Raw genomic sequence first — 21,841 nt, 5'->3', positions numbered from 1 at the left:
ACCCAGGTGTCAGTCCCAGTTTATTCTGTAGCAGGAATGCAAAGTTTCATGGAAAGAGTTTGGAATAAAACACAATTCAAAACTGTAATCAGCTCACACTTCTTTTTCTTCTTCTTCTTTTTTTTTTTTTTAACTTCAAGGTGTAAAGAAGTCAAATCCAAACCAGCATCTGTACATTTCCTTTTCTTCTTCTTTTGGTGCATGAATTTTGTTCACTTGCTTACATGCCCAAAGTTGATGTAATGCTACTGTGGGGAAGCGGTGACTGTGGGGGACTCCTCCCTGGGTGCAGTGCAGAGGTGAAAGCCTAGCTTTTGCTGCTTTCCTTAAGACCTATGGTGTGTGTGGTGTGGTGTGGTGTGTGTGGTTTTTTTTTTTTTTTTTTTTTTGTCAGCTGCCTGTTATATCAATCACAGAGCTGGGATCTATTTATAGGTTGGGACTCGGAGTACTGTGTCCTAGTCACAAAGAGAGGCAGAGACGCAGAGGGGACTGTCGGCTGGTGCAGGCAGAACCAAAAGATATTTAATCAGCAATTAGAAACACCTGAGGGCAAGGGAAATTCTGCTCCAGCCCTGAGCTTCATCTCTCAACCTGCAGCATGTAAGTACTGAACTTCTACCTTTTATTGTGTTTTGGATACAAATGTCTCCCTGAACTAATCCTTTTATCTGGGCTTAAAATTATGGCAGCATCTCAATGTGGTTACAATATTTTTTTTTTTCCTGTTTTCACACTGTCAAAGGAAGGTCAGAGTGACCCACAAGCAGGCAAGATGATTTCAGAACTTCATGTAAATCAGTCACTTTCACTATTTGGGTATTGAGGTTTTTTTCTTAAAGCAAACAAATGAAAGTTTGAGCAGAATGGGATTGTTTTGGGAATGGCAATAGTCAGCTTTGCTGGTGTTCTGAAAACGCCACTGTATAATGTAACTCTGCTTTAAGGGCTTGCCAAGGACAGGTGATATTTCCCCACTGCTGGTATAAAAAGCGCATATCTGGAAACTTCAGCAACCAATTACTAAAAGAACCAAACAACCATTCTCTCAACCACCCCCCAAAACCCCTTGCTTTGGCTCACACCTTCTCTAGCACACACATGAAAATGAAATTTTGTTTTACCAAAGGCGTTTGGCATCGAGCAGCTGATGTTTGTCTAATTTTAAAGGTCCCCAAACAACTTAATTTCTAAAGCCTCTGCAGTGACAATAGAGGGGTGCAGGACTTTGAGAAGTTAGCATAGTAACAATCAAAGGAGGAACTCAGTTGTGTGAAGTGTTGGCTTTAAGGTATCTAAAATGCAAAATAAAATTTGTACAATGGTGTGTATTTTGGTGTGGTTTTTGTTAAAGGAAAAAGTAGGCGATGCTCTAATTACAAAGGTTTAATAGTGAATCAGAAACTAATTTTTATTCATTATGTAAACATTTCTTTGGTCAAAAACTGAAATAATTGATGTCGTTTGTCTTGTTTCTTATTTTGGGCTCAAAGACTTGGGTTTTTTGACTGTTTACTTTTAATAATTTTTTTAAGGGATAGAACAGTCTTTATTACAAATATATGTGGCTTCTTTGAAATTTCTTGCATTTATAATGTCTCACAGGAAAAAAAAATCAAGATTACAATTTTTATTTTTGTTTTTCCATGTGTGGCACATTTTTGGTTATATACATTGTTCCCAAAGTACACTCTGGCAACTTGTTTTTATGATAGATATTTTAACATTTTGAAAGCAATAAAGAGAACACAAATTGTTTGGTTTGAAATAATTTGGACTGAACAAACATCTAATGAAAATATGAATAGAACAACGGGAAAGCTGCCTTTTGATTCAAGTATCAAGCACTAAGCAATAAATGAAGATTGTTGTGGCGGGATTGACTGAAGGAAGGTGACAAACAGGCCAGATCTCATCTTATAAATATACATCATATAGTATTATGTGGCTTTTTATTCAATGCAAATTTTACCATTCCCGAAGTCTTTGATTTGCGAGTGTATTTTTGTTTTCTTTTGGAACTTATTCCAAATTGTTACTTGCAATGTTTTTTAATCATCCATGTAATGACTGAAGTTAACAAACTGGAATTGTAGAGGCACAGCTAGCAGGACAAGATTGATAAACATGTTGATTTTCCATAGGTTAGTAATGTTTAAAATGATAATTGCAACTCAAAGCTTCCTCCAAAAAGGCAAATCAAATAGAATTCTCAGCATGACAATGCTCAGTATAGAAAACTTAGTTTTGACTGGTAAGATTTTTTTACTTTCTGTTGCTCTTTAATTTATTTTTTTTAATGTTTGTTTGGCACAATATTAAATTTATTGTTTCTCTGTTTATTTCCTGTTATAGTTGAATTATTCAAATGAGAGAGCAGGTTATTCTAAAATGTACTGAAGGACTCAAAATTGTTGATTGTTTTAGTTAAACAAAGAAGGTACTGTACAACTAGTTTTAGATCCTCTTAAAAATTTAAAATTAAAAAAGCAACCTCTTTCTCACCATGTACACAGCAAAAATCCAACATGTCTACATTCAGACATGACCGCAAATATCCATGATTAAACATTTCTGCAGAGATCCCAATATTCCTGAGCAAGTATTCCCAATAAACCCTCTATTTCTTTAGTCTTAAGGATTTTTGGAATATTTCATGAAACTGCTGGACTTTACCCCCTTTTTCTCTACAGTGGGTCTTTTCTTGTATAATTTGCAGATTCTTTGTTTTATTCTTGCATTTGGAAAAATTATCAAGTGCCTGCTGCCGTATAGCTTGTAGATCAATAGATTATGGAACATCTTTCTCTTTTATCTCTATGCATGGTTAGATAAGTAATTGGAAAAAACTTTGATGCATTGTGTGGAAGAATGCAGCCTGTTATTATTTAGTTTCTGCTTCACTAACAATTAATGTTATGTGGACTAAGCACCCATTAACCTCGTCTCCTCCAAACTGATTCCTTAAACGTAATTTGTCAGGGCCTGTTTGTGACTTTTGAGGAATGAAAAAACTTGTTCATTATACCCTTGTCTGTTCATTTGACTGCAAAGTAATTGACACATACATTCTGTTTTTTGTTGTTGTTGTGTATAATACTTCCTGGGAATTTTGAATAAAACCTGTGCCAAACGGGCTGTACAGGTGTCTGAAATGCAGCATACCAGGTGTATACCTGTAAATCTCTGCAAATTGGGAATAAACACCTGGGGGAAAACACTGTCCTTACTAAAACAATTCTATGCTGTTAGGGTCCTTCCTAATAACCCCATGCCCAAAAGTCAGCAGCCAGTTAATAATTATTATGTAGCGCTCTCTCTCTCTCTCCTTTTCTCTCTTCACCTGTACATCTGTCCAGCTATTTCTGATCCCTCTATTTTTACATTTCATTATGCTCATGCTTGCTCTCTGGCTCGCTCTCTTTTTCTTTCCTGAAAACACATTTCTATCTGGCACAGAAAATAAACTCAGATTGCGGGTAGTTATGTTAATCTAATTCAATCCTCTGTGGGTTAGGAGTGAAATTCTAATAGTGGAGCTGTTGAGGGCTTTTTTGTTAATGGCTTGGGGATTACATTGAGTTAAAGGCTCATTTCCTAATCAAACAGAGAGGGAGAGAGTGACTCCGAATATTTATGAGTCTCCCAGCGCGAGTTAAACATTGAACTCCAAAGCAGGATTTCAGTGCCACAGAAAGAGTTAAAACCCCTTAGGGCTGCTATGGAAAAAAAATGAAATCAGTTAAGCCATCAGCATTTTCAACTGCTGTACAACTTCAATTCTGTAAGAAAAAATAATCATCTCACAAAGCTAAAATGGAAACTGTAGCGAGCTGTTTAAAACAAAGTCAAGTGATGCTTCAGAACAGCTCTCCTGTAGGTAGGGAAGATATATGGAGTGCATGCTGAGGCCTAATAGAAACTCCAAATAAATTCTCCTCTAACGTATAGTTGGGTGGGGGCCATGTGTTTATGAGAAGGGGCAAAGCTGTCCTTTTATCAGTTTCTAGAAGACTCGATTGAATGTTTTAATGGATTAGTTTTGGTCCCATTTGTCTCTTCGCCAACCCTTTGTTTTTTTAAAAACGTGGATTGGTCAGCTCTTAAATTGTGCTACCTCTCCAGGCAGATTTGTTAGTGGGCCATATTTGACTCTTCAGGTTATCAGGAGTCTTGGGTCAAATAGTATAGTTAAGAAATCAGAATTGCTGCCTCAGGGACAAATCAGTGCTTTGGTGATGGGTTCAGTACAAATGCTGAGATAGAGCCTCGTCTCAACCCTATTTTGCTAAGTGTTGGTGTGTTGGAAAATAGGACAGAAGGGCACTGGCCTAGGTTGAAAACCAAACCAAACCTGCAAAGACTGAAGTATAAGAAATGAGCTGGTGCTGTGAAAGTCTCTCTCTGCTCCCTTCTGCAGGGGTCTTTCAGTAGCAGGTGTGCTTCCTGGCTGTGACTACCAAATCACTTCCCCTCCCCGTGCCTCAGTTTCCCTCGCTGTAAAATAGGGATAATGATGCTGATCCATAATCTGAGATAGGTAGATGAAAAACTTTATTATCTAAACGTTCATCGTATGACAAGCAGATTGATACCGAGCTGTGTTCAGCCCTGGTATAACTCTGTTGACCTCAGTGGATTGGGCATGAGGTCTGAATTTGTCCAATTGTTTTTTGTTAAGAATAACCTCAAGCTTTATTAATCCAAGAGGTAAGTATTTACTAAGGTGAAGCCCACATCAGTATTTACCATAAATAACAATAAATATTGAAGTTCATCCAAATGCTGCATTGATATGTGTGTGTGTGTGTGTATGTGTGTATATATATAAAAATCATTCTCTTTGCCTTCTCCTGTGCCCTCCATAGTATTGGCACCCAGGGCAGATCTACTACAAAGTATACCTTTCACAGCTCTGAGTCTGATTTCTGTGGCCAAACTGCACCCGATAAAGTCTTAAATTTTCATTTGTTCTCCCCATCACAGCACCCTTGCTTCTTGGCTGGTGCAGGAGGAGCTTCCCCTCCTGTTTCAATCTATTTTAATCCCTGTCCGGCAGTTTATGTAAATGCAGGGGTTTACCCTGGTGTCCTTTAGCCAAAAATTTCCCTCCCTTTCTCCTTCCACTACTGTGTACAGCACTCTGTGGATGGCTTTCTGCCCTCCACCCCAGAGGTGGCTGCATTTCAGTGGAGCTGTACATGTGTACATTTTGTGAAGAACTTAGGAATATGTATTGCCTTTCATCCTGAAGTGCTTCACAAAATACATACGCAGCTCTACTTAAACCTTTTTACAGAACACACAGTATTGGGGTATGTATGCCATATATGTTACAGACTATTTTAAGAAAAATTATTGGGACTGTTTTTTATCTCTCCGCCTGTAAAGCCAAGTACTGTATTGCCACGAATCCAACTGTACAGGATTAAGAATCAGCCATAACAATCGGGAAAATGTCACAGTTTAACAGTCTGAAATCTCAAGATCTAGACGAAAGCACTTAGTGTCCCACTGGGAATTTCCCCTTTCAATGGGATACCACTCCTGTTTGGTTAAACATCCTCCTTTGGATGCAGAACAGAAGATGCCTAACCAGGGTCTGAATCTCACATGTATCAGAGGGAAGTTTAATTGGCTCTTTATTTTCATTCATTAGGGGAGCCACTGCCATTTCCCTTCCCTCCACCACTTGACCAGCAGCTGAGAGTTACAGCCCAGGTGTTTCACTGAGGAGTCATGTGATGCTCACAAAGCCAAGAGAGTGAAGTTCATGGTGAGAAGAACTTCACCAGCATTATGGCCTGGACAGATTACCTGGCTCAGCAAGCCAGCCTCCCCTTTTTGTTTGATTGTAATCCTCATTTTCTGCTTTGTCAACAAAACGCTCAGTCCTCTCCTTCTCCAGATATGAATCCACATGACTCTTGAACTCCTTTATACTCTAGTTGCATGCCTTTGTAGCTTTATGTGGCACTTTTGCTCCCCTTCTTGGAGAGTAGATTCGTACCCAAGTTTCCTTCCAGTTTCTCCCTTGTTGGAGTGTGCTCCCATAGTCCAATGCCCTTAACCAGGACCTCCTGAGTTCTAATCACACCTCTGATACTATCTCCCAGTTCAGCCTAGGTCAAGTCCTTTCACTTCTGTGCTTTAGTTTGCCCATCTATAAAATGGGATTAAAACTCTCCTGTCTCCCAGGAAGGCTGTAAGGATGAACAAGGACTTTGAAGGTGTAAATCCCCATAGAAATGCTCAGCATTGTTGTTGTTCTCTGAGTTCTCCAGTGTGTTTTGCCTATCATAACCGTTATCCCATTTTGTGCCGTGCAGAACACATCCTTTTTCCTCTCTGCCTGACTCTTTTTTCCTTCCCACCTCCTCCCTTGCCGCCTGGCAATAAACCTCAATTTTGGATCTTTCTTTCCGAAGTGGCACTGGTGCTGTGGCTCGCTGTAATGCTCACCTACCCCAGCTGTTGCTCCTGATGTTGCCTTTTATGAAATGTCAACAGGAACTTTGGGAGTGTATTCATCTCTCCGGATGTCAGAGCCGCAGTCAGGCATAGGAGGGGCTCTGAAACCGTGGTTTCTCTGAAGAGGTTAAATGATAGCAAATAAGGGCTCAGGCATCTCCTGGGGAATAAGGACTGTCTGAGAGAATTGATTACTTTGGCTTATTGATCCTTCAGGAAATAGTTGGCACTGAAGTGACAGTGCTGTTCTTATCACTTTAGGAGATTTTGTACCAAAACCATCCTTCTGTTTGCTGGGGTCAATGAGGAGAAAGTGCTATTCTTCTACTGGCTCTCCCTAGATATATGCCATCCTGGGCGGCCATATGCTTTTCTTCTTGTCTCTGTTTTTGTGAAGAAGCCTCACAGGTGAAATGTGAGTGCTTATAAAGTGAGGGGCGGAGAGAAGGGCGTAGCAAATGAATGGGCTGTGAAAGCATCTCTCCCAAAGCTTTGCTGAAGCATCTGTCCTAGCTCGCACACAACACTGCCAGTGTGGCCCAGTTTTGACTTGCAGCCACCCCAGGTGTTCCTCCACCCAGCTGACTTTCATTTGCAACCTAACACAAGAGCTGGATTCTTGTCTTCAGAGTTGAAAGGCCAGTGCACTGATCATTGCACCCCTTTCTCCTCTATTCCCTGCACATGCACTGTCAGCTTGTAACCCCTTTATTTTCAAATGTTTTCCTAGGGTTGTAAAGAATCTCACTCAGGTCTCACACAACTGCCTATAGCTAGATTGGAAGGTTGTATGTACTATTTGCAGAGACCCTGACTGATGCAGAATCCTCTCCAAAAACCAGAGGGTGCTTTAATCCAAAGTAAAGTGCTTTTGTACTTTGTCATACCAGCTGCTCACTATACATTTTTAAAAAAAATCAATGTAATTGCCCTATATATTATGTCTCTGTATTTCGCTGTACAGTGTTGCCAGTTCTTCAATGTTATTGCAATATTGGACATTATACTTAAAGCCTCAGCTCCAGGAGACAAGTGATTATGGGAAAATCTTTGTTTTTGTTTTTTTTTAAAAAAGTTGCTAGCACTCATTGTTGCAGAGAAAAGCTTGAAAACATGAATCTTAAAGGCCCAAAAATCAGAAGGCAACAAAACAAAACAAAACAACCCAATATCTATTTTAAAAAATCTCATGACAATATTGTGACTTTTTTGGGGGGGGGGCAGCGGCTCATGATATTTAAATGTTTGGAGCTGGCAGTACTGCGTTTCCTAAAGCACATAGTACTGCACCATGGTTATAACATGTTAAGAAATGAATGAGAAACACTGCTCATTCCTTTGTGTTTGTAAAGATTCCTACCTTGTGGCTGAGGCCATTGGTACAAGCCACAACGATTGATGTCATTGTGTTTTTATTTATTTATTCATTTATATCGGGATCGGGGTCCTTTTGCCCTGGGGACTGCACAAAGCCATAATAAAAGATGGGGTTGAGGGTCTTACATTTTGATTTTAGGAGGAGACACAACCAGAGGGTACAATAAACAAAGTGAAGGAACAAGAGAAGGCAGATGAGGGGAACAGTGACAGGAAGACATGATTATGTAGAATCTATTTTATTTCTAATTCCTTTAGCACTTCTGCTCTTTCTGCTAAGCAAAGTGCTTTCCATGTTCTCTGTGTCCTTGTCCTGAACTCTTTCATGTGCCAACCCTGTTTTCCTATGCTACAGTGCTGTCTTTCTCCTTATTAACATCTCTGGGAGAGTAGTACATTGGCCATCACTTCGTATGCTAATAGCTTTATTACGTGCACATGTGATGTGCTGTTGCAACACATTAATCCCAGGGCAAAGCCTTATCTTTGCACTGAATTTTTTTTATACTGGTATAGTTAAAGCAGTTTACCTGCATTAGTGAAAACCCTTAGTATAGATATGCTGCACTGGTATAAACAGTATAGGGCCCCAGAGTGGGAATGGGGTGATGGTTATGCACAGACTATGAGTTTAAGCTGAGTATACTTGTTCTCTCTCTGTATCTTCCCCTGCTCCCTCTCCAACAGCGTGGGCTGAATCTACATTGGCCGTTGCAAAGGTATTTGGAGGGCACATGTATCCTGGGGCCCCTCTATTTACATGTTAACCATTTATAGGAATGGCTCAGAAGCATGACGGTGGTATGTTACAGCATTCTCGGTTATCTGTACCCACGTGCAGGTTACATGGCAGCCATGGGCTTCAGTCAATGAAAAATGTCCCGCTTCCACATTGCACAGGACCACAGAAGGTTTGAAATTGAGAATTCAGTCACTTGATGGGTTTTCATCTTGTGGCCAAGGTGTATCGCTTTGCTGAATCACTCGTCAGTGGAGTAATATTAAATTAGCTGTGAACTACACAATGCCAGCCAAGTGAACACCTATCCCTGGGATGATCTTTATTCCCTGTAGCTTCAAGCATTACCTTCTATTGCATGTTTTCTGCATGCAAGTGAGGGAGGGTGACGTGATTTCGAATGACTACTGTCTCCATAGTGAAGCATAAAGAGGTTCCTTTTAGCTGTAGCCCAGCCCAGGGCTCCTTGCTACATGGAGGGGAAGTGGGATTCAGGGAGGGCAGATGAGCACAAGAGGTTCCACTCTTAAGAAGGGGAGCCTCAGTAGGAGAGAATTTGAAGGCCATGAACATTCACAGAATCAGTGTTCCCAGGAAGCAATCTCTCCCCCCACATGCCGTTAGCATTTAGTGACTGTCTGTGTTGAAGATAGTAGCTCAGAGTCATGTGGTTTCCTCTTCCCCAGTGTAGCCAGCTGCCTTATTGCTATTAGCCTGTGTAAACTCAGAAGCTGATCTCCTGCTCTTTTGCTGTTTACCATACATCTTCTGTAAAACAGGAGTGTCTTGGGGCAGCTGAAAAATTTTACCTTCACAGGCAAGGATTCAGCTGTGTGGTAAGAAGGTACCACTTCTATACTCCTTTTGGGCTGGAGTAGGATGGGGAAGGGATGCTTGTTCTGTTCCCTCTTGGGGGATGGAGAAGACTGGTGGGGCATCTGTTGGCTTTGAGGGGCAGCCAGGGTAGGGAGAGCATCTTTGTGTATGTGAAGGTCCCTCTCATCTCCCTTCCCGCCTTCTGGGGCAGGGCAGTTGGGATTGTTTTCCATGCTGTTCCCACACCCTGCAAGTGTCATTCCTCTAAAATGACATTGCTGAGGCTGCTGCGTGGATCAGGTATCAGTGAGCCAACTTTCCAGAATGTAGCAACTTCCAAGAGGTCCGTCTGGGAGAGCTCTTACAGACCTGCTGCTCTGCATAGCAGGGTGTGAGGAGTTTTCCAAAATACTTGTAAGCACCTAATTCTGCTCCAGCCTTTGTCTTTGCTGCTCTCATCCCCTGCTGAGTGTGTACATCAATAGCACAACCTCAGGCACTGACCGATCTCTTCATCTTCAAATTGCTTTACAGACAGTAAGGGATGAATGGCCCCCTTCTCTTCTGTGCCTGGAGGGATCAGGGTGGTAAGTGTCAACAGAATAGCGTACCCCCTCTGATTGCCTACCAGGGGAGCTTCACTGGGTCTTCCCTCTTGTTGTTTTGTAGATGGGGCTAGAAACTAGCTGTCCTCCCCGGTTGATGTTGCAAGTTTCTGCTTGGGAGTTAATGCTGTTTTCCCAAGGGTTGCTTACTGCATAGCTCTAGGGTAGACTTGGCCAATGGCAGCATGGCTTCTGAAGGAGGAGCTGGGTTGGACTGGAGTTGCTCAAGGTGAGAGAATGAGTAGCCCTCATCTAGCCTATCTCCCAGGCTTTTCTGTTTGGGTTATGAAGCTCAGGCCTCTGGTTCTGTTCTGAACCTTGACTACTGAGACAAGCCACAACTCCAGCTACCCTCACAGTGCTATAAGCATTTAAGGCCAGGCTTTAAAATGGGCCTATTAGAAGTGCATGTTTAAAACACCCTAGTTTCTCCAGTGACACACTGTGGATGCATAGTTGTTCACTTGCGTGTACATGTGCAATTGCAAGCACGAATGCTGTTTTTGTCTGTGCAAAGAGATGCCCTTGTGAATTTTACAGGTATAGTTTTGAAGGCCTTTTTGAAAACTGGGCCCTGTAAAGCACTGATATAACTATGGAAAATAAATACATTTAATTTTATTGTCACAAAGTCTAATGCTAAAAACGAAAAATTCCAACAAGTAGATGAGGCCCCTGTAAAAAGGTGACCCCTTCACAATGCTCTCTATGCAAAATGCAATAGTAATTAGGAAGAGTTTAGTGTCTCGGTGCTTAGTGCTGTGTGCTCTGTAGGTAGGTTAAGAGCACATTGTGGGAATAAGGCACCTCCTGAACTTCTTCTTTGACATGGTCTTCCTCAAAAGATCATGGAGTAAGAAAAGGGGATTGGATGGGTCCAGAGTCTGAGCTCTCCATTGATGCCTAGGCTGGGTGGCAGTCAGGAACAGTTAATTCATTAGAAAAGAAAAATAACACTTCTTCTTCGAGTGCTTGCTCATATCCATTCCATTAGGTGTGTGCGCGCCGCGTGCACAATCGTCGGAAGATTTTCTACCCTAGCAACACCGGCGGGTCGGCTGTGGAGCCCCCTAGAGTGGCGCCTTCATGGCGCTGAATATATACCCCAGCCGACCCGGCGCCCCCTCAGTTCCTTCTTACCGCCCCTGACGGTCGTTGGAACTGTGGAGCGCGGCATAGCTGTTCTCCACTCTCCCTAGCTTAGTTAGTTATTCGCAGTTATAGTTATAGTTATAGTGTTTATAGTTAAATAGTTTTTAAAAGTTGTTCTAGTTGTTATAGTAGTTCAGGGGATTAAGGGGGTCGTCTCCCCCTTTCTCCCCCGGCCACGGGGCCGGGCTCATGCCCAACGCTCCCGGCTTCAAGCAGTGCGCCTCCTGCGCTAAGCCTATGCCCACGAGCGACCCGCACTACTCCTGTCTGAAGTGCCTGTGAGAGTCCCATCAAACAGATAAGTGCAAGATCTGTAAGGCCTTCAGACCAAGGACCAAGAAAGAGCGGGACTTTCGACTCCGGCAACTCCTGATGGAGGCGGCACTTAGTCCGGACGCTCCCTCTGCAAGCCAGGCCCCGGCACCTAGCGCCTCGGTGCGCAGTGCCCCGGCGGCACCGGCCATGCCGACCACGCGAGTGGCGTCGGACAAGCCTCCCCGGCACCGGACCTCGTTGGCACCGCAAGCACAGCAAGTGCCTCGACGCCGGTCATTATCCCCGGGGCATAAAAAAGCCCATAAGACGGGGGCCTCCGTGCCGAAGACGCCGGCTCCCCCAGTGCAGGGGGTAGAGCCGAGTCCGCCGGTGGAGCACCGAAAACAGGTGCCTCCAGCACTGTCGACTCCGGCGCCGAGGCCGTTGAGTCCGGTGCAGATAGCGTCTCCACCGAGACCGGCGGTGATACAGTGCCTCCCGTCGACTCCAGAGACCTTCGCGGCGGCGAGAGACTTAATAGCTCTCACGGAGCCGGCACCGCCTCAACCACCGGCACCGACGGCACCGTTGACTCGCCCGGTCCAGTCGAGGGGGAAACCTGCCTTGATGCGCCCTCCATCGCAAGGGCTGGAATCTCGGCACCGGTCCAGGTCCCGAAGCAGGTCCCCACGCCGCTCGCAGTCCCGGCGCCGAATATCACCTCGGCACCGGTCGTACTCGCGGCCAAGATCTTCGTTGCGGCACCGCTCTACGTCTCGGCACCGCTATGATCGTCGGCACCGATCAACGTCGAGACGTAGTTCTCGGCACCGCTACGGTCGACGTTCGACGTCGAGAGGCCGCTCCCGGCACCGGGCATACTCCAGGTCCTCGTCGAGGTCCAGATCCGGCTCCCGGCACCGACGAGGTCATTGGCACCGATCGCGGTCCCGGCACCGTTCGCCGGCACCGCGTAGAGATAGATCATCTCCGGACCGGCACCGTGCGGCACCGCAGCCCACGGGAATCGTTTCGACTCTCTCGGCACCGCCATGGCCATCAAGATCGGTGTCTCGCTCCTCGGAGGACCTATCGAGATCGGCATACCCCCCTCAAGGGCAAGCCGAGGAACAGGACTTGGGCCATTGGCAGGAGATAACAGAGGACCATTCTCATGGCCCATCTCACTGGTCGTTTTGGACCCCGTGGGCGTACCATCAGGAGCAAGGGGCTCCAATACCCTCGACCTCTCGCTCGGGTCACTCCGTTAGAAGGGCCCCGGAGTCCACCATCTCTCGGCCTCCGCCAGGGGGCATGGAGGCTTCCGTGTCCGCACCACCTGACGCCCTGGACCCAAGCACAGGTGATGCTCCGGCCCAGGAGCAGGGAGACCAGGACCCTCCCTTGGATCCTGTACCACCGGAGGCATCTTCCTCTTCCTCTCCGGATGAGGCAGTGGCGGGCACATCATGCACAGGTCCACCTCCAATAGATCTTCGGGCTCACCAGGATCTCCTGCATAGGATGGCCCGTAATATGGACCTGCAGGCGGAGGAGATAGTGGAGGTGCAGGACCCTATCGTGAATATCCTCGGAGCGGATGCCCCATCGAGGGTGGCGTTACCCCTGATCCGCACGATACAAGCCAATGCAGCTACGATATGGCAAACTCCTGCCTCTATCCCACCCACAGCGAGAGGGGTGGAAAGGAAATACTTTGTCCCGTCTAAAGACTACGGGTACTTGTATACCCACCCCCAACTGTGTTCACTGGTGGTGGCATCAGTGAACGCAAGAGAGCGCCACGGTCAGCAGGCTGCAGCGCCTAAATCAAAGGAGGCTAAGCGACTCGATTTGTTTGGCCGTAAAGTTTACTCAGCCGGAGGGCTGCAACTTAGAGCGGCGAACCAGCAGGCGCTCCTGAGCCGCTACAACTTTAACTCCTGGAACTCTATGGGGAAGTTTAAGGAGTTGGTTCCCCAAGAGTCCAGGGAGGAGTTTGGAGCCATGGTAGAGGAGGGTAAGAAGGTGGCTCGGACCTCCTTACAGGCCTCCTTAGACATAGCGGACTCTGCTGCGAGAACCCTGGCATCAGGTATCGCTATGCGGAGGATCTCCTGGCTCCAGGTTTCGGGTCTGCCTCAGGAACTGCAGCAAACCCTGCAGGATCTGCCCTTCGAAGGACAAGGGTTGTTTTCAGAAAAGACGGACTCTCGCCTGCAGAGCCTCAAGGACTCCAGGACAATCATGCGTTCCCTGGGGATGCATGTTGCGGGCCCTCAGCGCAGGCCATTTAGGCCGCAGCCTCAGCGCTTCTACCCCCCCCCCCCGCCTCGTCAGAGACAGGACTCGGCCCGGAGGCGAGGGCGAGGTGGTAGAAGAAGGTGGACCGCCCCTCAACCCGGCCAGAACCAGGGGCCACCTAGACCACCTTCAGGCCCCAGGCAGAACTTTTGAAGGTGCGGTCGAGGACGGCGCCCCAGTCATCCCCCAGGATCCAGCCCCCTCCTTTCGAGATCGCCTTTCCCATTTCCACCATGCTTGGTCCCTTATAACTTCGGACCGTTGGGTCCTTCGCACGGTGGACAGGGGATACGCTATCCAGTTTTCTTCAATCCTCCCCTCCTCCCCCCCCTTCCCCGTCCCTCTTCAGGGACCCTTCTCACGAGCAACTTCTTATACAGGAAGTTTCTACGCTCCTTGCTATGGGGGCCATAGAGGAGGTTCCAGAGGAGTTAAGGGGCAGGGGATTTTATTCCCGGTACTTCCTCATTCCCAAGTCCAAAGGAGGTCTGCGACCCATCTTGGACTTGCGCGGACTCAACAAATTCGTAGTAAAGTTGAAGTTCCGCATGGTCTCTTTGGGGGCCATTATCCCTTCCCTCGATCCTGGAGACTGGTTCGCCGCCCTCGACATGAAAGACGCATACTTTCACATCGCAATTTACCCACCTCACAGACGCTTCCTGCGATTCGTGGTAAACACGGTGCACTACCAATTTGCAGTCCTTCCCTTCGGCCTATCCTCGGCCCCAAGAGTGTTCACGAAATGTATGGCTGTCGTGGCAGCGTACCTTCGTCGACAAGGGATACAGGTGTTCCCGTACCTAGACGACTGGCTGGTACGCGGTCGCACCAAAGAGCAAGTTCAAGCTCACGTCCACATAATAGTGCACAAATTCAACGAGTTGGGCATCCTACTCAACAAGGACAAATCCACTCTAGAACCTACCCAGAGAATAGAATTCATCGGCGCAGTTCTAGACTCCAGACGTGCACAAGCCATCCTGCCAGACAACCGATTTGGCACCATCACGAACCTCATTCAAGGGCTCAAGGCCTTCCCAACTACCACGGTGAGGTCGTGCCTTACCCTGCTGGGTCACATGGCTTCCTGCACGTACGTAACCAGGCATGCCAGACTTCGGCTTCGCCCACTTCAAACCTGGGTGTCATCAATATACCGTCCACATCGGGACAGCCTGAACATGGTGGTCACGGTCCCGAACTCGGTCCTGACCTCCCTCACCTGGTGGCTAGATCACAATGTGGTCTGCGAGGGGATGCCATTTCACGCCCCACAACCCTCTCTGCACCTGGTCACAGACGCTTCATCTCTGGGTTGGGGCGCCCATCTCAACGAACACCATACCCAGGGCCTGTGGACTGCACCCCAGTTAGCCCTGCACATCAATGTTCGGGAACTGATGGCGGTGCGCCTGGCGTGCCAGGCATTTCTCAATCTCCTACGTGGCCGCTGTGTGTTAGTTCTCATTGACAACACCACGGCCATGTTTTACATCAACAAGCAAGGAGGAGCACGTTCGTCAATTCTATGCCAAGAGGCCATTCGTCTGTGGGACTTCTGCATCGCCCACTCAATCCATCTCACGGCATCGTTCCTCCCTGGAGTCCAGAACACTCTAGCGGACCGACTCAGCAGGTCCTTCCAGACGCACGAGTGGTCTATCCGTCCGGACATCATACATTCCGTCTTCCAAAAGTGGGGGTTTCCCCAGATAGACCTGTTTGCATCTCGAGACAACAGGAAGTGCCACGTGTTCTGCTCCCTGCAAGGTCGAGCTCCGGGCTCCCTCTCGGATGCGTTTCTCCTTCCCTGGAAAGACCACCTGTTTTATGCCTTTCCTCCGTTTCCTCTGGTCCACAAGGTACTGCTCAAATTGCGCAGAGACCAGGCACAGGTAATTCTGGTCGCTCCGGCGTGGCCGAGACAACATTGGTACACCACACTGTTGGAACTCTCGGTTCAGACACCGATCCCGCTTCCATTATGTCCGGATCTCATCTCTCAGGACCACGGCCGGCTGCGTCACCCCGACCTACAATCACTCCACCTCACGGCGTGGCTGCTCCATGGTTCACCCAGGCAGAGCAGCAGTGCTCGCACTCTGTCCAACAGATTCTGCTGAGCAGTAGGAAGCCCTCAACACGGACCACGTACCTGGCCAAGTGGAAGCGGTTCTCCTGTTGGTGCGAACAACGAGCCACGCCCCCATTGCAGGCACCTATTCCTCTTATTTTGGAATATCTCCTCGCCCTAAAACAGCAGGGGTTGGCGATATCTTCAATTAGAGTTCACCTGGCTGCTATATCGGCTTTTCACCCAGGGGAACTCGCGTCCTCGGTATTCTCTAACCCGATGGTCGTTAGATTCCTCAAGGGCTTAGACCGGATGTACCCACAACAACGTCAGCCCATTCCGACGTGGGACCTCAACCTGGTTCTCTCCAAGCTCACAGGTCCTCCATTCGAGCCACTGGCCACCTGTTCACTTCTGTACCTATCCTGGAAGACAGCCTTCCTCGTAGCCATCACCTCAGCAAGGCGCGTTTCTGAACTCAGGGCGCTTACATCTGAGCCCCCTTACACAGTTTTTCATAAGGATAAAGTGCAGCTTCGTCCACATCCTGCCTTTCTCCCTAAGGTGGTTTCTCCTTTTCATATCAACCAGGATATATTTCTCCCGGTCTTTCATCCTAAACCACATGCCACTCGCCAGGATCAACGTTTGCATTCCCTGGACGTACGCAGGGCCCTGGCCTTCTATATTGACCGCACAAAGCACTTTAGAAAGACGACGCAACTCTTCGTTGCAGTGGCCGACCGAATGAAAGGCTCACCGGTCTCCTCACAACGCCTATCCTCCTGGATTACGTCTTGCATCCGGACTTGCTATGACCTGGCAGGTGTCTCAGCACCGCACCTCACCGCTCACTCCACGAGGGCCCAAGCTTCCTCGACTGCTTTCCTGGCACATGTTCCGATCCAGGACATTTGTAGAGCGGCGGTTTGGTCATCAGTCCACACATTTACAGCTCACTATGCACTAGTGCAACAGTCCAGAGACGATGCTGCTTTCGGATCAGCGGTTTTGCACACAGCAATGTCTCACTCCGACCCCACCACCTAAGTTGGGCTTGGGAGTCACCTAATGGAATGGATATGAGCAAGCACTCGAAGAAGAAAAGACGGTTACTCACCGTTGTAACTGTTGTTCTTCGAGATGTGTTGCTCATATCCATTCCAAACCCGCCCCCCGTCCCCGCTGTCGGAGTAGCCGGCAAGAAGGAACTGAGGGGGCGCCGGGTCGGCTGGGGTATATATTCAGCGCCATGAAGGCGCCACTCTAGGGGGCTCCACAGCCGACCCACCGGTGTTGCTAGGGTAGAAAATCTTCCGACGATCGTGCACGCGGCGCGCACACACCTAATGGAATGGATATGAGCAACACATCTCGAAGAACAACAGTTACAACGGTGAGTAACCGTCTTTTTCAGAATGAATTGACTCCCCCCTCGCCCTGTGGTCCTCCTTGATTGATTGTTACACTTACCTTGTATCTTGTTTCAAATTTAGATTGCAAGTTCTGTAGGGCAGGGACATTCTCTCCCTTTGTGTGTCTGTGCAGTGCTTAGCGCATCTGGGCCCTCATCCTGATTGGAATAAAAAGCTGAATTTCTAATGGTGTGTGAGCTCCTGTTTGGAGTCCTCAAAGACCTGATACGCTCCTGGCAGGTTAGTAGTGTGGCCCCCTGCCACTCCTATTTATACTCCATACCAAGCCACAGATGTCTCCTTTTTTCTGAGCCCAGCTGAAATGTCGGGTAAATATGAATAACTGCTGATTTGTTATTGTACAAACACACATTTTTTAAGAGAGAAGATGTTCTATGGGCATCTCTTAAAATGCAACCAAGTGGGAGTTTGTGCTGCTGCTTTCCTGATCATCTGGGAGCCACCACATCTCTGTTAAAGACACATTTCTGTGACAAGAGAAGCCAACCTGCTAATTTGTCAGTAGGACCTTATTTCTGGAATGCAGCAGTATTTCACCAGTGGAGGAGCTGTCCCGGAAACTTACAACACAAGGTCAGCTTCATCCTTGTCTTGCTTGTATCTGTAGTGTTGTCCCAATGCCTGGATAACCTGCCTCCAAATAGTGAAGTTGAGGCAGGAGCAGGTGGCCCTGGGATGGATAATAACCTGCCCCCTTAAATCATCTGAACACCTTGACAAGGGGTCTTTGAAACTATTGATTGTAGGAGGAGCAGTGAGTAAAAGAAGCCTGTGCATGTTTCCAATGGAAATATGGTGGGAACCCTGCTCCCACATAAACACACGCATGTCTGTGGGTTTGGGCAAAGGTGGGAGTGAGGCCTAGAGGGGCTTGAGCAGTTGCTGCAGGGCCTGGGACAGAGAATAGGGAGAGAACCTAGAGGAGCAGGAACAGGCCTGCAACTAGGACCCCTGGAGCCCTCCTTCCTAACCTGGAGCCGTTGCCCAACTTCTTCCTCCTCCTCCTCCCCCTGCCAAGTCTCAGTACCTCTCCCTTCCCTGCAAGTGAAGACATGGTGGCCCAGACTTGACCTTGGGCTGTACAAGCCTGCCCAAAACATGGGTCCATGCTTCCATTCCTAGCCCATGACACCCAGGACTATGGGACCCCAATCCCAGTTTGGGGCCTTTGGGTGCTACCATAATATAAATATTAACTATTATAATAATAATAAGAAAGGCAAGACTGGACAGATGGGAGAAGTTGTGGCACAGAGAGGCAGGGTTATGGAATTAACTGATTTACAACTAAGGTCCTGTGATAAAGCTGACTTTAGTCTTATAACTAAAAGGAAAAAAAAATCTTGATTTTTTGTTATTTATTTTAGTGGTAAAGTCTCATTGACCACTGGTACATGTTCTGAAAAGTTTGAGTAAACAGAGCAGATTTTTTTAAATATTTAATATATTTAAAATATTTTGCAGAGTTTCACCAGCCCAGTGACATCACAGAACTTAAAACATGGATGAATTTTACTGACCAGTCTCACAGGGTTTTTTTATCCATGTACTGCATGGCATTTAGCACTGTGATATCCAAGTGCTTTAGAAATGCTGATAGATTATGCCAATGAAAATATCTGTCTAAACAGGCAATTTTCCAGCGCAGAGATAGTGAAATATTTAAGAAATTGCCATTATATGAAAATTAGACATGATTCTTCATAATTGAAGCTGATGGAAAAATAAAGAGATGATGGATAATACATTCTCCAACAGCCTTGTTGTAGGTGAATCCTTTAACTGACCGAAGCAAAGATACTGTGTGGCTTGTACACATCGCACTCTCTCAGATGACTGCTTTCTACAACAATTTCAAAGTTCGTTTGTTTTCTTTCAAGGTCCAGAAGGGACCACTATGGTACTCTAGACTGGCCTCCAGCATCACACAGGCCATAGAATTCATCCAGTAATTCCTGTATAACTTCTGGTTGTGCTAGAGCATATCTTCTAACATGACATTTCATTTTGATTTAAAGATTCCGTGGGTATGCCTACACTTTGAGCTGGGGGCATACTCATGCTACCATCAAGCTGGCATGCTGGGTCTCAGGGCGGCTAGCATGTCCTGCCACTCAAGCTCTCATGGCTATATACACCTCAACCCCGATATAATGCGACCCGATATAACACGAATTCAGATATAACGCGGTAAAGCAGCGCTCTGGGTGTGGGGTGGGGACAGGGCTGCGCACTCCAGCGGATCAAAGCAAGTTCGATATAACGTAGTTTCGCCTATAATGTGGTAAGATTTTTTTGGCTCCCGAGGACAGCGTTATATCGGGGTAGAGGTGTACTATTTTTAGCACGCTAGCTTGATGATGTCTCCTTAAGCCAGGAATCACACCCCCAGCTTGAAGCGCAGATATGCCTCAAATGATGGAGAATCCAGCATGTCCCTAAGGAAGTTGTTCTAGTGGTTAATTACCCTCCCTATAAAATCTGCACCTTAGTTCTAGTCTTAATTTGTCCAGTTTCAACTACAGGTTATAGGGTCTTTTGCCTTTTTCTGTTAAAGTGCCCTCTACTATCAGCAATCTTTCCCCCATGTAGGTACTTATAGGCTGTGATCAAATTACCTCTTAGCCTTCTCTTTGATAAACTAAATTGAGCTTCTTAAATCTCTCACTGAATGATGTTTGTTTCCAGCTAGTGTTGGTGTGGTAAATGCCACTCATTCCCTTTAATCCAATAATCTAGTGACCCCTCCATCTCTTTTATCTAAACTGTGTCTTCAGTTACTTGTACAAAAGAAGAAAAAATGTTTTAAAAAAGGGAAATCCCCCAAATAAGACCTTGTTTAAGAAACCAATTGAGGTGACTAACTGGCAACAGTGAAGTGGCAAAACACATACTTTATAAAAGCCAAGGTCTTAAAAACAAGGAAGTAAAGAGAGAAGGACATAATACATTTTGCGCTATCTATATAAATAACATATGCACATTATTCACACCAAGGAAAAAGAAATGCATATTAAACTACAACAGAACAACCTAACTCTGACCCTGAAAATGTGATTCTTTCATCAGTAAACTCAAAACATAAATCCTACGCAAAGCCCTTCTGGAAAAAGAAACACTAACATTATAGGCCAGATTGCGGCTTTAAGCATTGCCCTGGATATAGGGGCAGTGCATAGCTGGGTAGCCCCAGGAAGAGCTCTGGGGAATTATTGTGACTCAGTCACAACTCCTGTGCTCCCCTCCTTCTCCCAATGAGGGAGAATTGGGAGGTAAGTTACTTGGCTCCATCTCACAGTGCAGCTTGCTTGCTTTTTCTCCTGTGCCTGGGCAGCTCTTGCAGCACACCTGTGTATGTATGGAAAGGTCAGCAGGGGGTCGGGGGAGGAGAGGAAAGAGCTCCACTTCCTCCTCATCCACCTGCTCACAAGAAATGGATTCCTTGGCCATTCAGCTTCTGCTTGTACCCTCAACCCTGCATCCAAACTGTGATGCAAGCTACCGTCCTGTTGCCATGCAGGGGCAGTGTGTGTGTGTAGGTTACTCACCTTGGTAGTTAGTGCATTAGGGCCAGTCAAAAACCAACTCTGTGTGTGTGTGTGTATCCATTAATAACATCTATTGATCAGCCTCCAATGCAGGTGCACTTACCTTCATAATTTTATCACAAGTTGACACTTATTCCTCTTTTTATTAAATTACAGTTCATTGAAAGAGCAATCGTAAATATTCTACTAAAAAAAAGTCAGCTGATAAACACGTTGAATTGATAATGTTTCCCATTTAACCACATCCTTTAAAAGAAAATACTTTAGATCCTGAAATCACAATAGCCAAAATAATACATGTAAATGAACTGCATGTGTCAGACATATGGCTATTGTGATGGAATATGTCTTTCTTTGTACTTTCTTTGAATAACATGGTTCTGTTTATGATGTGTGCTGTGTAATACTTATGGAAGCTGATTTTCAGCTGGTATACGTCAGTGTAGCTACACCGAATTACAGCAATTTAGGATCTGGCCCTTTATTTCCTTAACTATGCATTTCCTTGCTTTTAAGTGCTTGGGTTTTGTACACAATATAGATAACTACATTGATGTCAACCATAACTGTTTAATGTAGGCTTTTTCTTTCTTTTGGAATATATATACATGTAGGGGAAATATTCTAATAACAGATGTATAGGTGCAAAGCAGTAAAGGTCCAATGGTAGGCAATAATAGTGAGCAGCAAATAGGATCTGAGTTGGCACTGTGGCATGACACCCAAAAAATGTAAGTGTGAATTTTAGTCTTTGAATGGGATTTGTTTGTGCGCACAGAAGCAGCACCTCATGGAGCCAGTGAAGTAGAATATTCCCTCTCGGTACAGCTCTGGTAAGACTGCCAGTCTATGCACTGCAGTGGCAGAAAGATAGAGGAATCTTGGAGATAGTTAAAGAACAAAAATTATAAGAGAGCTGGAGGGATTGTTCTATGAGGGAAAGATCAAAAGCATTAAATATGTAGAGTTTGGCTAAATGATGACTAAGGGGGAAATGTGAAAACTACCTACAGCTGTTTGAAGGATATAAATGTTAGAGCTGAGCAAACAGTGGGGGAAAA

At 46.1% G+C, this 21,841-nt stretch overlaps 1 protein-coding gene across 1 annotated transcript in view; it reads left to right on the top strand.

The window, feature by feature from the left end:
- The first annotated feature begins 441 nt into the window (after positions 1-441).
- The window catches only part of ESRRB (estrogen related receptor beta), a 162,546-nt gene continuing 141,146 nt past the window's right edge, over positions 442-21,841 (top strand). The window contains exon 1 of the mRNA XM_034768471.1: positions 442-603. Coding sequence (XP_034624362.1) covers positions 602-603 — 2 coding nt within the window. The 5' untranslated portion in view covers positions 442-601. The remainder of the gene's footprint in view (positions 604-21,841) is intronic.

Source organism: Trachemys scripta, chromosome 4 (assembly GCF_013100865.1).
Source record: "Trachemys scripta elegans isolate TJP31775 chromosome 4, CAS_Tse_1.0, whole genome shotgun sequence".
In the NCBI taxonomy this organism is placed as follows: Eukaryota; Metazoa; Chordata; order Testudines; family Emydidae; genus Trachemys; species Trachemys scripta.
This window is presented reverse-complemented; position numbering and strand designations above follow the sequence as displayed.